At 40.2% G+C, this 16,372-nt stretch overlaps 1 protein-coding gene across 6 annotated transcripts in view; it reads right to left on the bottom strand.

Moving 5' to 3' along the window:
• The window catches only part of LOC124275018 (zinc finger and SCAN domain-containing protein 12-like), a 105,171-nt gene that overhangs the window by 36,754 nt on the left and 52,045 nt on the right, over nucleotides 1–16,372 (bottom strand). The window contains exons 2-3 of one of the 6 annotated variants that reach the window (XM_046710501.1): nucleotides 14,756–15,105; nucleotides 12,196–13,317 (exon numbers count right to left, since the gene is read on the bottom strand). The exons of 3 other annotated variants lie outside the window; for them this stretch is intronic. In XM_046710501.1, the coding sequence (XP_046566457.1) occupies nucleotides 13,300–13,317; nucleotides 14,756–15,105 (368 nt within the window). In that variant the 3' untranslated portion in view covers nucleotides 12,196–13,299. 2 more of the 6 variants (XM_046710500.1, XM_046710499.1) reach the window with 2 other exon arrangements.

Below are 16,372 nucleotides of genomic sequence, written 5' to 3'. Positions count from 1 at the left end.
AAAAGTAAAAATATTCTCGGCAAGCCTCAGATATTTGTAACTTTATCAACTCGTGGTGATATATTTGATATCAAAAGACGCTCGGGTGAGATTCTATTTGTACTCATCCAAGGAAACCCCATTTTGATAGAACAGACGTAGATTTAGGTTAAGTGGGGTATTTTTTGTTCAGTGATGCTCGCATCTATATTCCAACTGTATGATGATAGCCTGGAATACTCTGGGCTAGACAATCTGGTGATCGAAACCACAACCATTGGGCAACACCATTGGGATACAATAACATGCGTCGGCTTAGCTGTTGAAAACATCACAGAACTATCATAGGCAGAGAGAACTATCATAGACAGCTTGGGTTATCCGGGGTACTCCCTCCTAGACTTTGTGATGCACTGTTGAACAGCTTCAAGTTTGATGCCATAGAAATCCATAAAATATCTTAACACAAGGAATGAGTATGGTAAGCAATATTCCAGCAACATCAGGATGGGGGACACCAGAAATGGGCTTCACACATTGTACCCATATAGGGAAGCCAATGGGTCTTCTGCAAGACAAGCGAAAGCTTTAACCAGAAGGCTACCCAGCCACCCATCTGACACAGTTGATTCCAGTGTGTAAAAGGCAAGCTATTGGCAAAACTATGCTCCCCATCAACCCACTGACCCTGCTAATGCAGATTCCCCATCAGAACTGGTCTAGAATATCAATATCAGATAGATGTGTACAGATTCCCCATCAGAACTGGTCAAGAATATCAATATCAGATAGATGTGTACAGATTCCCCATCAAAAATCAGAACTGGTCTAGAATATCAATATCAGATAGATGTGTACAGATTCCCCATCAGAACTGGTCAAGAATATCAATATCAGATGGATGTGTACAGATTCCCCATCAGAACTGGTCAAGAATATCAATATCAGATAGATGTGTACAGATTCCCCATCAGAACTGGTCTAGAATATCAATATCAGATAGATGTGTACAGATTCCCCATCAGAACTGGTCAAGAATATCACTATCAGATAGATGTGTACAGATTCCCCATCAGAACTGGTCAAGAATATCACTATCAGATAGATGTGTACAGATTCCCCATCAGAACTGGTCAAGAATATCAATATCAGATAGATGTGTACAGATTCCCCATCAAAAATCAGAACTGGTCTAGAATATCAATATCAGATAGATGTGTACAGATTCCCCATCAGAACTGGTCAAGAATATCACTATCAGATAGATGTGTACAGATTCCCCATCAGAACTGGTCAAGAATATCAATATCAGATAGACGTGTACAGATTCCCCATCAGAACTGGTCAAGAATATCAATATCAGATAGATGTGTACAGATTCCCAATCAGAACTGGTCAAGAATATCAATATCAGATAGATGCGTATACATTCCCCATCAGAACTGGTCAAGAATATCAATATCAGATAGATGTGTACAGATTCCCCATCAGAACTGGTCAAGAATATCAATATCAGATAGATGTGTACAGATTCCCCATCTGAACTGGTCAAGAATATCAATATCAGATAGACGTGTACAGATTCCCCATCAGAACTGGTCAAGAATATCAATATCAGATAGATGTGTACAGATTCCCCATCTGAACTGGTCAAGAATATCAATATCAGATAGATGTGTACAGATTCCCCATCTGAACTGGTCAAGAATATCAATATCAGATAGACGTTACAGATTCCCCATCAGAACTGGTCAAGAATATCAATATCAGATAGGCATGTGTACAGATTCCCCATCAGAACTGGTCAAGAATATCAATATCAGATAGATGTGTACAGATTCCCTATCAGAACTGGTCAAGAATATCAATATCAGATAGATGTGTACAGATTCCCCATCAGAACTGGTCAAGAATATCAATATCAGATAGATGTGTACAGATTCCCCATCTGAACTGGTCAAGAATATCAATATCAGATAGATGTGTACAGATTCCCCATCTGAACTGGTCAAGAATATCAATATCAGATAGATGTGTATACATTCCCCATCAGAACTGGTCAAGAATATCAATATCAGATAGATGTGTACAGATTCCCCATCTGAACTGGTCAAGAATATCAATATCAGATAGATGTGTACAGATTCCCCATCTGAACTGGTCAAGAATATCAATATCAGATAGATGTGTATACATTCCCCATCAGAACTGGTCAAGAATATCAATATCAGACAGATGTGCAAATCAAAACCAATAACTTTCTGGCAATGATGAAAATAGAAGTTGCAGACGTCAGTGATCTGTGTTGAATTGTATCTGGAGTTTACAGCACTGTAATGCAGTGTTCACGAATAGTGCCTGACCCTCTGACAAATCCGGCAGATTCGCCAACGGTCCGATAGAAGTCTACAACCCGCCGGCCCCAGTGTCTGACTGTATATTTCACAATGACTTTGACTGAAGTTGTTATATCTGACATGTGACACTTGTTTGCTGTTGATATATCGTATGTTTAAATAATTTCAATGCCAATTATAAGAAATGTTAAATCTGAAATGTGTGTCTAATTTTATTCTATGGGTCCTGAGAATTTTCAATGGGTCAGACAGACATCTAAAACTTACCGGACCAAATGTCCTGTTACTTTGAAACACCATTCGTGAACACTGTAATATAATACTGTTAATCCTCCAAGAGTGGGATATTGTTCCAGGATTGACCAGACGCACTTCAGCAGGTAGTCATCTGTTGTCCTGGTGACGATCAAACGGAGGCGGTCACATACAAAAAGGAACACTGATTTATTATGATATTTTTATTCACATTCTAGCAGATCTACTGAGAAGGATGTTTCTCATAAACTGTTATCATAGTTCAAGATGGGGTTGCCTCCACAACTGTATGCCGCTCCCGATGTACACTGTATAAACATGAAGCAATCAGTATGAGGGTGAGTTGTCTCCCCTTTTGTCTACCCTATATGCAGAGGTCACCAGACATAGGTGTCACACACACCAGCAATACCAATTACCTTTATTATATAGGTAGTATTTTTCCTGTACCACGATTGGTCAAAAGACCGTCACATGATTTACTACAAAACACGATATTGACTTGAGTTTTCTGATAAATTACGATATTGACTTGGGTTACTAAAAATAGACAAGAAATCCCGTACGAAGGGGCTTCCCCCGCTGTTCAGCCAATCAGATCACTCAGATAGATGGCACAGTGTGTGCATTAAAAGTTTATGTTAAAACCCGTTTCTCTTTCATTATATAATAAAACAATTATAGACTCTTGTAGAGGTCGATATCAGTTTTTATTGACCTGAGAAAAACAATATCGACCTCGCAAGCTCGGTCGATATTGTTTTACTCAGGTCAATAAAAACCGATATCAACTTCTACAAGAGTCTATAATTGTATAATATAGAGGATATTATATGAGTGCCCATGTCATACTATGTTTACGACACAAGTGCCTAAATGTTGGTATTTCCCGAGCGAGAGCGAGGGATATCGCGATATTAAGGCACCAGTATCATAAACATAGTATGATATTGGCACGAATATAATATTCTGTTTATTACCGAAGTCATCAAATTGAGGACAATAAACCCAAATCTACTTTCAAACATAGGCTGGCTACCTGCCGTCGCCATATGAAGAACGCAACATCACAGAAGAAACATGACGTCCTAGCATTGTTCGTGACATCATATCACCATGACAAAGTGATATTTTGCCCTAGGGCATCGTATGAAAAATATGAACCCCAATATTTTCGTCCTCGTAGGTAATAAATGTCTTTCTGACATACCAACACAAAATCATCACTGGTTGTGCAGCTCACATACATACTTCAAACAAGAACAGTGCAATTTGAACAAGCAACATCAAATATTGATTTCACAACATTGGCTGGCAGGATAGCCCACTTTGAATATGTACTACTCAAAATTAGTAAAGAACACATGTAAAGAAAGACTGAGAGGAAATACCCTTCAGCCACGCCAGATGAACTAGTCAAATGACAAAAATCAGGTAATCCTTGACTTATTTTGAGTAGCAACAATTTCAGACATTCAGTCTTCAATATGACCAGTCACAGAAAAACAAAACATCTCTTTCATGTCATCCAAACACAAAACTACTCATCTTACACATACAATCTCATCTTTACTACTGCCAGTGACAATTCTTGACTAGAATTGCAGACAGTCCAGATGATATGGATCAAACATAATATTTCTGTTACAGTATGAATGAGTAAGTTGTGGTAAATGCTGTTTTGGACAGTTTCAGTTGTGGTAAATGCTGTTTTGGACAGTTCCAGTATTACTGGCCGAAAGCTAACAGTGAGGCAAGTATATGTCAACCAGAACTGTTTCATGGGTTTCTGGCTTCCACCATTGCAGTGACTTAGACTAGGCAAGAGCTCTCAGCAAGACAGCCCATGTTTAGACTTTAGTGAAATCAATCAAAATCAGGTAAGGGCTGACACCAAATATGGGCATCTGGGATTGATACCCACAATCTGTGGATCCTGCCACAAATAAGGGAAGTAACTTTGAATTAAATTGGCAATGAAACACTCACTCAAGAAATATGAAAGAACTGGACATCTTTTGAGTAGTACTTGTGAGTGAGTGAGTGAGTGAGTTTAGTTTTATGCCGCTTTTAGCAATATTCCAGCTATATCACGGCGGGGGACACCAGAAATGGGCTTCACATATTGTACCCATGTGGGGAATGAGTAGTACTTGTGACACAAAAGAATACAACTAAATAAAGTTTCTCCATCTGGGGGAATAATTAATGAAGGTAACAAAACATACCTAACTTAGGCGGGAATATTTCAAAGATGTAATGGCAGATGTAAAACAAATGATCAGCTGTCAAGAATATGTGTCATGACCATGCTCCTATTATGTACACAACATATACAACGTATACAACTTGTATTTTCTTGACATATCATTTTTACTTTGTACACTGCTGTTTTTAAGGTTCATGCTGAACAGAAGTACAGCAATCAGAATGCAGAGGTATGGGTCACTGTGTCTCCACCAATGCAGTCTTCTGAACACTGTCATACGGATAGCTATAAATATCAAAGAACGATGTTCCTAGTCCATATTATCAATCCCCCAAACACAACCATGACAGCAATAACTGACAACGATATTTGACAGATCTGGTTAGTTATTGCTTCTAGCATTTAACAATTTTTATGTATGTGATGACAAAATTCTTCAGGAAATTGCCCAGTCAACATCAGTATGTTCAAAAACATTTCCGATGCTGACTTAATTCAGTGTGGAGCATTGTCACAGCAAGATCTCAAATATGTAGAGAACAAAGTCTCACTGAAATCCCACATCATTTGAGAGCATTGTTCCAGAGAAGCTAAATGAACACAGTCCATGCGAGTTCCAAAACTCATTTACCACATGAGTTCCCAAATCAACTTGGAGCAGTGTCCCTCTGGAACAGGAACAGAGAACATTTCTGTTGGTGATTCAGCAGGCCCGGCTTATATTTATACATCTTCCCACAGACACAAACATAGGTGACCTTGTCATGTACAGCAGACTTGTGGTTCTTCATGGCACTCTTGTTAGAGAACATCAAGTCACATTCAACACACTTCACAAGACGCATGGCTCCCGGAGACGGTCTCACCATCCGTGCATCCAGAGGCTGATCCTGAGCAAACCATTCCTGATGCCCCACAATGCTGAAATCCATGACCTGGCCCCCCGAGTGAGCTGGACTGGGTCGGAGAGGTCTGAATGAATGACCTACTGATGAACTAGAGGGGTGATGAACTAGAGACACAGCAGCTTCTGGCCATGCTGGACCTTGACCCAACCTTCTGGACAGAGTCACAGGAAGAGCACTATCTTGCTCAACATATGAACTGTCTGCCTCAGATTGACTGACACTGACTGAACCTCTGTGATCTGAAAGTAACAAAAAGTTCAACTGGTGTCAGCCCATCTACACTCTACATACACTGAATACGCTATACAGCAGAAGCCATGCTACTCAGTTGGCAACTTAAAACTCCGCAAAGGGTAAGTAAGGAATACAGAATTATGCCTTGATGAATATACCTGAACTAGTAATTGTGACAATCTGTAATGACAAAGATAAAATACTGATGGAAATAAATAAGGGAACTTCTGAAAGTACAAGTGTTGCTTTATTCTTTCCGAGGTTTCTTTGCAGGATTTGTATTGCCCTTAAGGTGAAAATCTGAGAATGGATAAAGAAACACTATGATGAAGTGATGTTCCCTTATTTGTTTCCCTCAGTATATATAGTAACAGTGATGTGATGGGAAACCCTCTTTCAGTTTCAGTGAGTGAGTGAGTGAGTTTAGTTTTACGTGGCACTCAGCAATATTCCAGCTATATGGCGGCAGTCTGTAAATAATTGAGTCTGGACCAGACAATCCAGTGATAAAACAGCTTGAGCATCGATCTGCGCAATTGGGATCTTTCAGTTTCAAACAGATGGTAAAATATTTGTTCATATGTTACGGAATTGTCATGACTCACGGAAATGGACATTTTGATCTGTTTTTCTTAAATTCTTTAGAGAAAAAGTGTAATTAACAAGTTCCAAGGGAAAAAATATTAGATCTGTTTAGACATACCTCCTCAACTGAAAAACTATACCACTGACAGGAAAATGTTAAAAAAATGTTTTGTCAATTTGACAGAGTTAATCACCTTAAAACTCATCTCACAATCCAACCTATGCTGGAAGATTCAAGCTATTTTTCCTCACAATACAATTCCTCTGGTGACTTTTCAAGCCCGGTCTATATTTGTACTTTTTGCCACAGACACAGATGTAGGAGACATTATCATGAACAGCTGCCTTGTGGTCATACATCGATCGGGCGTCGCAAACACCTTGCCACAAACAGCACATTTGGATCCAGGCGGTTTGTCTCGTATCGGGGGATAGTCGTAAGCCTGGATGATGGAATTGGCACTGAGATCGAGTCCCATGCACAATCCCGCAGGGGTCAACTGCATGTGCTTTCCTTGCCAGAGACTCTGGGCATAGGCCTGGGGTCCATTCCCTCTTAGCATTGTATCGTGAGCCAGAGATGGACTGAAACTGATAGAACTCCCCTCACCTGAAAGTAACAAAAAGTTCATTCGTGTTTCAGTCGATCTCTGGAATTTTAGAGAATTGGTTGAAAGGTGCTGAATAATGGCACACTTAAATGGCAAATAATTGATGGCATTGCGGATTGGTGCAAGAACAAAGGAAACAGGTGCCCTCAAACTCAGGGTAACATTGCCCTCACAAAATAAGCCGGCATGGTCTTAATTGTCATTGGACCAAGCCTTGCAGTGATATTGTGACTAAATAAAAACTTAAATTACTCTTGGAAGCAGTGTTCGAAATTAAAGTCAGTCCTTAGGCCCGAAGTCGATTGAAAACCACTCTGACCCACAGCTTTTGTTTTCTGCAGATCCTTATGGCCGACAGCTTTTTCATCCCCAGTAACTGAGAGTATTATTTCCATATTAAAATATAGGGCTTACACGTTCTGATCTGGGCCCACAACTTTTTAGGGTTCTGGGTCCGTTGGGTCTGCAGCTTTTCAGAGTAAAGGGCAAACACTGCTTGGGAGTATATTATCCAGTAACGATCTTTCTCTTGGAATGTTTCTGTTTGCTTGTGCATTATGTAATGATGATCCATCTATTCCGTCACTTCACACAGCATCGGGACCCAGTAAAGCAGGAACCTGCTCTGATGTACCTGTAGTACCAGGTCCACTGCCTGTAAGTTTTGTCTCAGTCAAGATCCAAACAGGTCCACTAGCTTCAACCACAACTTTTGATCGACTGTGCTGTGAAGTAGCTGCAAATGAATGAGTTCCATGCCCCTTTCAACAAACAGTCCAGCAATACCTGACTAAGGGACACCACGCTTGTCCATCACTGACACAGATGAGAACCATTCTAGCTATCCTTGTGCTCAATCAGCAGAGATATTGTATCTATCAGTCAAAGTTGTTTAGCTACTGCCTCAAATCAGCAATATTATAACGTATATTACCAGTGTATGAAATAAGCCAAACATCCAGCCAGACATCAGGGCTGCCCAAAATGCATTTAACCAGACCAAATATGGTGAATTTACTCAGATGTATGGAACATCTAAAAAATTTACCAGACCATGGCTCCCTGTAAATTTAGACCTTCCGTCAGAAATCTAGCCCGTCTCGGGCTGTCGGACGGTCCTTATTTCATACACTGATATTACAGTGTCTTGTAAATACGTCATACAATGTAAACAGCAATGTGTGTCTGCCTTTGTGAATGTGTTGTGTGTGTGTTTCTGTGTGAGGTGCATGTCTGTGCAGTTAAATGTTGCAGTCGCCAATATCTTTCTCTAATACTCAGGACACTGACTGAAACCTCCTCATACATCTTCACATGAGTGAGGTGTGTTTAATGCTGCTTTCAACAGTATTCCAGACAGTGGGAGAAGAGAACAGGCTGAACTCCTGTACCTTAGACATTCAGCACGTTGATGACACCCATGTATGGTGAGTGAGTGAGTGAGTGAGTTTGGTTTTACGCCGCTTTTAACAATATTCCAGCAATATCACGGCGGGGGACACCAGAAATGGGCTTAACACCCATGTATGGTAGCGATATACCTAACATACATGTGAACCATAGTGAACCACGGTGAACCACACTGAACCACAGTGAACCAGGTCACATCAAGGACAAACGGACACATCTTTGTACAGCAAATTTTGACAACTCCACCATCTATGCTCCTTTAAAACGAAACGTAACGAAAACAGTTACCTCCATTTAGGACTGACTGACTGAGTTTGGTTTTACGCCGCTTTTAGCAATATTCCAGCAACATCACGGCAGGGGACACCAGAAATGGGCTTCACACATTGTACCCATGTGGGGATTCGAACCCGGGTCTTCGGCGTGACAAGCCAATGCTTTAACCATTAGGCTACCCCACCACCCCACCTCCATTTAGGAGTCATCAATACATACGATGAGAAGATGAATGAAGGTTGGTGGTTTGGCTTCTGTACGGAACATACCATTTTGATACTGATTTTAAGGGTAAAGTTAAAACCTCAGCTATGTAAGTGATTGGCTTTAACACGGTAATATATGATATATTACAGTTCATTTTCTTAAGTACACAGCCTACTCTTTAGTCCAGTAGATCAAGCACTGGTCCAGAAAGCGGTGGAGGTACTATTCCCTGGACATGTCACAAAGACGTAAAATATGGTACTTCACGTTAGCCCGTCTTGAGCTCAGGGATTTCAAGGACCGGCTTGGAGTCAGTATACCATTTCTGAGTGGGGTATATCCATGTTAAACCATGGCATGCTATCTATTGGTCCAGCTCTACAAAACCAGCAAAAGGCCAGACAATCAGCGATGCACGTGGCTATGTGATTTAAAGTGTCTCAAATGAAATGGTACTCCGGATTTCAGTTGATATCTCAGTTACAAGAGTGAGTGAGTGAGTTTGGTTTTAACTCCGCTTTTAGCAATATTCCAGCAATATCACTGCGTGGAACACCAGAAATGGGCTTAACACAGTATACCATTTCTGAGTGGGGTATATCCATGTTAAACCATGGCATGCTATCTATTGGTCCAGCACTACAAAACCAGCAAAAGGCCAGACAATCAGCGATGCACGTGGCTATGTGATTTAAAGTGTCTCAAATGAAATGGTACTCCGGATTTCAGTTGATATCTCAGTTACAAGAGTGAGTGAGTGAGTTTGGTTTTACGCCGCTTTTAGCAATATTCCAGCAATATCACGGCGTGGAACACCAGAAATGGGCTTAACAAATTGTACCCATGTGGGGAATCGAACCCGGGTCTTCGGGCGAGTGAGCACGTTTAACCACTAGGCTACCCCACCGCCCCTCAGTTACAAGAAGTCTTGAAACAGAAACTTAACACATCCATAGAAATACTTAAAAGTTTTATTATGAAAATCATATGCACATGACAATTGATATTTACAGGTATGTGCACACACATTGAGGACAAGAGTGTGAATATGCACTGCTCCATACTCAAATATCATAGCTAGATTAATATGCTCATCTTCCTAAATGCACCAAATATACACATGAATGACTGGCTGCTGAATACTGCTGAATCAGCAACTTTCCATGCAGTGGAGAGAAGTTGGATGTCGATGCTTTCAGTAAGACTACAGTGGGTACAAGGAATGATCTTCATGGGTTGTCCCTGTGTGTCAGCCAAGTAGCTCTCTGCCCAAAAGACTGAATCAGGTTTTACCAATGATTCCGCTTATATTTTCAAAATCACCAACTTTCATGAGATATATATATACATGCATACAAAGCTACTCATTCATGAATTTACATAAAATGACAGAATATAACCTAACACACTACACTGACTCAGTGCTTCCAACCGATACAAAGCTCCCTGACCCCTAACAGGTAACCATTTCAGAGCAACATGGCTCTCTTGGTTAAACTTAGGAAAACAGGCCTATATTGGTATAATTTACACTGGTTACGGGTTATTTCACCCATCTCTCTCAACATCAACCTGAAATTGTCAGATTCTAAACAATATTATGCAAAGGAAATCATCACCACCTTCAAATTAAATTTGCTTCAGATAAGACATCTTAGACCATTTTTTTCATATTAATGGTTTAATATATCTCCTATGTGGTGACATATCTTGTTTATTTTACAAATGATGAGATCAGCTCCACAGACCCACATACGAACACCTTAACTTCATTCAAAGTGAACAGTTAATATGAATGAGAATCTTCTCATCAAGGCATTCTTAAAAAGAGTTAAAAAAACATTGTTTGGTATTTCACAAAAATGATCAAAAGATGGGCTAAAACAAATTGGGTTGTTAGTAACAATGATATCTTTCATCAAAATCTTTTGAGCAAGAAGAAAATTATTTGAACTTTACCAATACGCAGGATCAGAAAATGGCAAAAGGGTCTAAAATCTAAGCAATAGCTAAAGCTCACTTAGATCTATTAAAGTCTGCAAAAAGGAAGTGTAAATTAAGAGAAAACTTTTAATGTCATTTCTAAACCTAAAGAAATAAACTAAAGACAGCTGTGTCTATGTTACAGAGTGGAAAAAATAACATGTCTTGATTTCGAAGATAAAGTTGGACATAATTCTATCAATCCCATCTTCCTGTGTAACAGAAGTGAGAAAACAAAGAGCAAAGGTCAAACAGTACAATGTAATAATGCCATAAATCACCATTGACAACATACAGCAATTGTACAGTGTGGAAGTCCACAATTAGATATGTCAGCCAACAATGTGCACAAAGATGTAACGATATGTTGAGGATGCGATACGATACGTATCCTGATAAAGTGGGTGTGATACGATATGAATCCGGATGTTGTACTTTTATTTCATAAGTTCACATTCTCTCCATTTTAACCAGTGTATCTCAACCCTGAATCATTTGTTTTCAGATTTCAGCAAAGATTTGAACTTGTAGGGGAAAAACACTTTTTTGTTGTTTTTTTCTTGGGGAAGAGAGAGAGAGAGGAAAGAGAAAGGAGAGGGAGGGAGGGGAGAGAGAGAGAGAGTTTATCATTCACACTTTTACATCAAAGAATCTTGTGCATTCTGATACAGGAGTGTAAATCGATGCATATCGTGAGCCTTGTATCATGATACAGTACTGTATTGCCGTATCGTTACACCACTAATGTGCACCAATGTCTGCCCCTCATTTATGGAAGGAACTTATAAGTAGTTTGACAATGATATTGACCAAACACGTATCTTCAGACAATTTAAAAGAATATTCACAACCAAGACATGCAAAGGGAGATCATTTGATAACTCCCTATGTAAGCCATCCTTAGAGCCATAAACATTGACACTGTAAACAAATCAAGATATGAGCAGCTCTTGTCAATAATCTTCATAACAAAACTACAGATACAGATATCAAGACTATTACCCATCTGTTAATTCGCAGAAATGAAGAGTGAGTGAGTGAGTGAGTATGGTCTTATGCCGCTTTTAGCAATATTCCAGCAATATCACAGCGGGGGACACCAGAAATGGGCTTCACACATTGTACCCATGTGGGGAATAGAACCCAGGTCTTCGGCATGACGAGCGAACGCTTTAACCACTAGGCTACCCCACTGCCCCCCCGAAATGAAGAAAGTTGTAAAGATCAACTTCATTTTCATTTACATTATTGTGTGACAATCAACCTTCTAATTTCAAAGCAATGATCTGTAACCAAATAAATAAATTATTTTCCTTCGTGTGTTTGATAGTTTCTACACAAAATTAAAATACAATTTCTTTCAAATAGTAACTCAATCTAGCAATGCACAATAGGTAACCCATGCTCAACAAGCATGACAAATCATGTGTGGATTATGAGTTTTATAAAGTAATAGTATTTTTAAAAATTGTGTTTAATATTGTATACACAATCAGTGGATTCTGAAAACAATCAATGGCAGTTTTCTATCAGATTCGCTGTAAATCAGTCTCCCTGCAAAAGTAAAAGAAAGTTAGTTCTGGGTGTATGACTTTGAGCCAAACACCTTGTTTCATGCCTTGGATTTTGATCTAAAAATTCAGGCTGCATCTGGCAAAATGGCAAGCGAGTTTGGCTCGACATTTCCTTGAAAATATTTTGTATAATGGCAGGTGATTGTAGTGTATGAGAAAAGTGGAGATGAACAACAGTTGCCACTTTGGTGAAACCAACAAGTCCATGGAATTGGCAACCCTGGAATAAAACTAGGGCCAACAGTGGGAACAGAACCACAATGATCTGCCATCCCTAAGGGAAGCAACTCTGAATTGCACAATGAAGACATGAATATGACAACGGGTCAGGTCAGCTGCCATCGCCACAAGGATTATGTCTGGCAGTCTGGATACATAATATGCATGATTTCTTATGCCTGAGTAATCCTGGTCTGTACTTATAGACTTTGCCACAGTCGCATTGAAAGGTCAGGTTGTCATGTACAGCCTCAGCGTGCGTCTTTCGCGCCTTTGCATCTCCAAACGATTTGCCACACTGGTCACATGTGTATGCTTTCCTCACAGATTTATCGCCCTGTTTGACAGACGGGAAAATGTGTAGGAGGGAATTGTCAGCCAGGTTGATAGAGAAGGGGAGCGCACCACACGGATCAGAACCCGACCGTTCCATGAAAGCCTGTCTATGAGGCCATGGCTGGGCAACACTGTCAGTTAAGTGCTGATGTGGGGTCAATGCAACTCCATAACCTGAAACACAGGAAGAAGAGTCTCTAGTTCCTTCAAAGGAGATTGCAATAGGTATCATGCTGGAGTTCAGGATGCAACAGGACAAACAATCTTACACAATGGACATGAGATACAGCTGTCACCGTCAACTCTCTTGAACAAAGGACATCTTATTTTTCAGAACTTATCGCACATCACAGTGCAGTACCTTCAGACCTTGATATATTGGACATCATTGTAAGGTTCCTTCAGGCCTCAATACATTGGACATTATAATGAGGTGCCTTCAAACTCCAAAACTTTGGACACCAAAGTGAGGTGCCTTCAGACTCCAATATATGTCACTTTACTCCCTCTTCTTATCATTCATTATAAATGTCACTGAAGAGCAAGTCATCTTTGCACACATCCAGAATAAACAGTACTCAGCATTTCATAACTTTAGATGTTGTACGGAAAATATCACCTAAGTCTTGAGTCTTTGACCTTGCATAAAATGTATGTGATCTCTTCATCTCTCGAATATATTCATCCAACAACACAGATGTCCTCAGTAACTCCCTCCAGGACATATACAACCAAGTACTGATCATCCATCCAAATACACATGGCATATATGCTTGCTGTCCTTGTTCTAAGAATTAAATACAGCTCTCCAGACGTGACATCAGAAGTAGCTTCAAAAACTAGCCCACGAAATTGTCCATTCAGTTTCAGAGCATTTACTGAAAACTAAAATATTTGTAATAATGTCAAGAAATATACTGAGGAATTCCAAAGGACTTGATGAACACAAAGAATTTCCAAAGTTTGTCCCCAAAAGAAGTAAGCGTCAATCCATCTAAACCCAAGACAACCAGATTGCTGCCATTTCCAAAGAAGCAATATCATCAAGAATATGTGATTATTCGCACTCTGAGAGGTGCTCAGTCATTATCCTCTCTCATCATCTTAGCACAAGCACATTTCTTCTTATGCATCCTCAGCCCTGTCATGTATTTATACTCCTTGCCACAGACACAAGAAAATGGTCGCTTATCATGCACTGCCCGTTTGTGGTTGGATTTGGATTTGGAATCGGCAAAAAATCTTGCCACATTCGTCACAAGTTGAATTTCGGATCGCCTTCACTTGACTCGACAAATCGCCATCCTTGCCAAGGAAAGAACCATCAAAGGCATTACGCAAAGCAAGGCCGTCCGGGACAACAGGAGATGATGAACTATCAAACGGATTAACACGCATAGCAAGGCCTTCACCAACAACAGGAGATGACGAATGTCCAAGAAATCCACCCGGCTTCCAGATTCTCTCTCTGAGCAGACCTACTGAATACTCTGTCGGGCTTATACTCTGTCCTCCAATATCTGAAAGTAACAAAAAGGTTTGGCTAGTTTCATCACAGAACCGTTCAACAAAGATACCCCGAAACAATGGCTATAGCAGTCTACTTCTGTACCTGTAAACTCAGTCGACATGTTTTCTTATGTCTCCTGAGGGCAAATGGGTACTTGTACGTCTTCCCACACACACAAGGCAGAGTCACATTGTTATGGATAGCATCTATATGGACCATCATTGTCTTTTTCTCAAGAAACACTCGCCCACAATCGGGACAAAACCATCGCTTCCTAAACAGTTCCCCTTTCATATTGGAAAGGCCCTGGGGTGAATTAACATAAGGGTCTCCTTGGGGCGTGACATTCATCCTTATGTTGTCAGCTACATAAACAGCAGATCCAATGGTTTGACTATCAAATCCTCCTTCACCAAGCTCTGTCTTTGGAGCATTTGCCACCACAGAGAAGCCTGAAAGCAACAAAAAGTCTAGTTTTCAAGAACATACTTTTGTGACACACTTATTACACAAAGTCATTTTCCTTGTTCTTCACATGCCACGGTTTATATACCTTCTGAAACGCTGGACTGCAAACAGTCGGTGTCATCATGTGCTCATAGTTCACCATTGGCACCAAGTAGTTTCTTCTTGCTTTACACATCACCAGTTTACACATTTATAATTGTCAGCAACTCAAATCCAGGTTATTAGTTCAGATGGCACACTCAGTCAATTATTCAAGCAATCATATTATTATAAAGTGCATAGCCACCACAAACTACTGCCATTTTAAGTCACGTCTGATGGTTAAGAACCCTAACAGTTCAGGACTTTCCCAACTGGTTTAGGAAGCTGAGGTGACAGTCATCCTTTGTTAAACTTCTCAAGCAAGTGAACAGTCAACAGTGACAACACTACTGTCCATTCTTCTCTACATCCATGGTAAGGCAGACACCCTTCTGTGCACTAGCTATACAACTGAGTCACCAAACTTACAACTGTAAAATTGGTCACCATCCTATCCAAACTCAACGAAAACCCTCATCCTAATTCATCATCAAACAGAGCTTGAAATGCTTGTACTCCTTCCCACAAACACATGCATATGTACGCTTATCATGTTCAGCCTCTTTATGGTTGTCGGGACGTCGAGTCCGGGAACACTAATTCATCATCGAACAGACTTTTTTGTGCAAGCGCAGACCTGTCCTATACTTGTACTCCTTCCCACAAACACATGAATATGTACGCTTATCATGCTCAGCCTCTTTATGGTTCTGTCGGGACGTCGAGTCCAGGAACACTTTGCCACAAACAGTACAAGGCCATGGGCCTTTCCTTTTGGTGTGACTTGAAGTCCTATGAGTTTTCCAACTCCCCTGTCCCTGATCTTGAGACTGGTACAATGGTTCTCCATACGAACCAGCATAATAATCCCACTGACCAGAACTCACAGCCCGACCTGCTGTCTGCGGCTCATTATCAACAGAACATCCAAAATCTGAAAACAACAAAAAGGACCTTAGAGTTTTGGACTGAAATTATTCAGGCAAATGTGCCACAGCAACAACGTCATCATTTCCCCAGTCGTTCAGAAGTTTCAACTATATATGCCAACAGTCAAAATAATATAGTCAACAATTTATTCATTTGAAAGGACTTTTCTCAGTTGTGTGATCACATCATGACTAAGCAGCCAAAATTAAACACTAAAAACTGAAGATACAGATAAACAAT

The sequence above is a fragment of the Haliotis rubra genome, unplaced genomic scaffold, assembly GCF_003918875.1.
Source record: "Haliotis rubra isolate DU_JTF1 unplaced genomic scaffold, ASM391887v1 Scf197, whole genome shotgun sequence".
NCBI classification, from domain to species: Eukaryota; Metazoa; Mollusca; class Gastropoda; order Lepetellida; family Haliotidae; genus Haliotis; species Haliotis rubra.
Note: the sequence above shows the minus strand (reverse complement) of the source record. Positions and strands in the feature narration are given on the sequence as shown.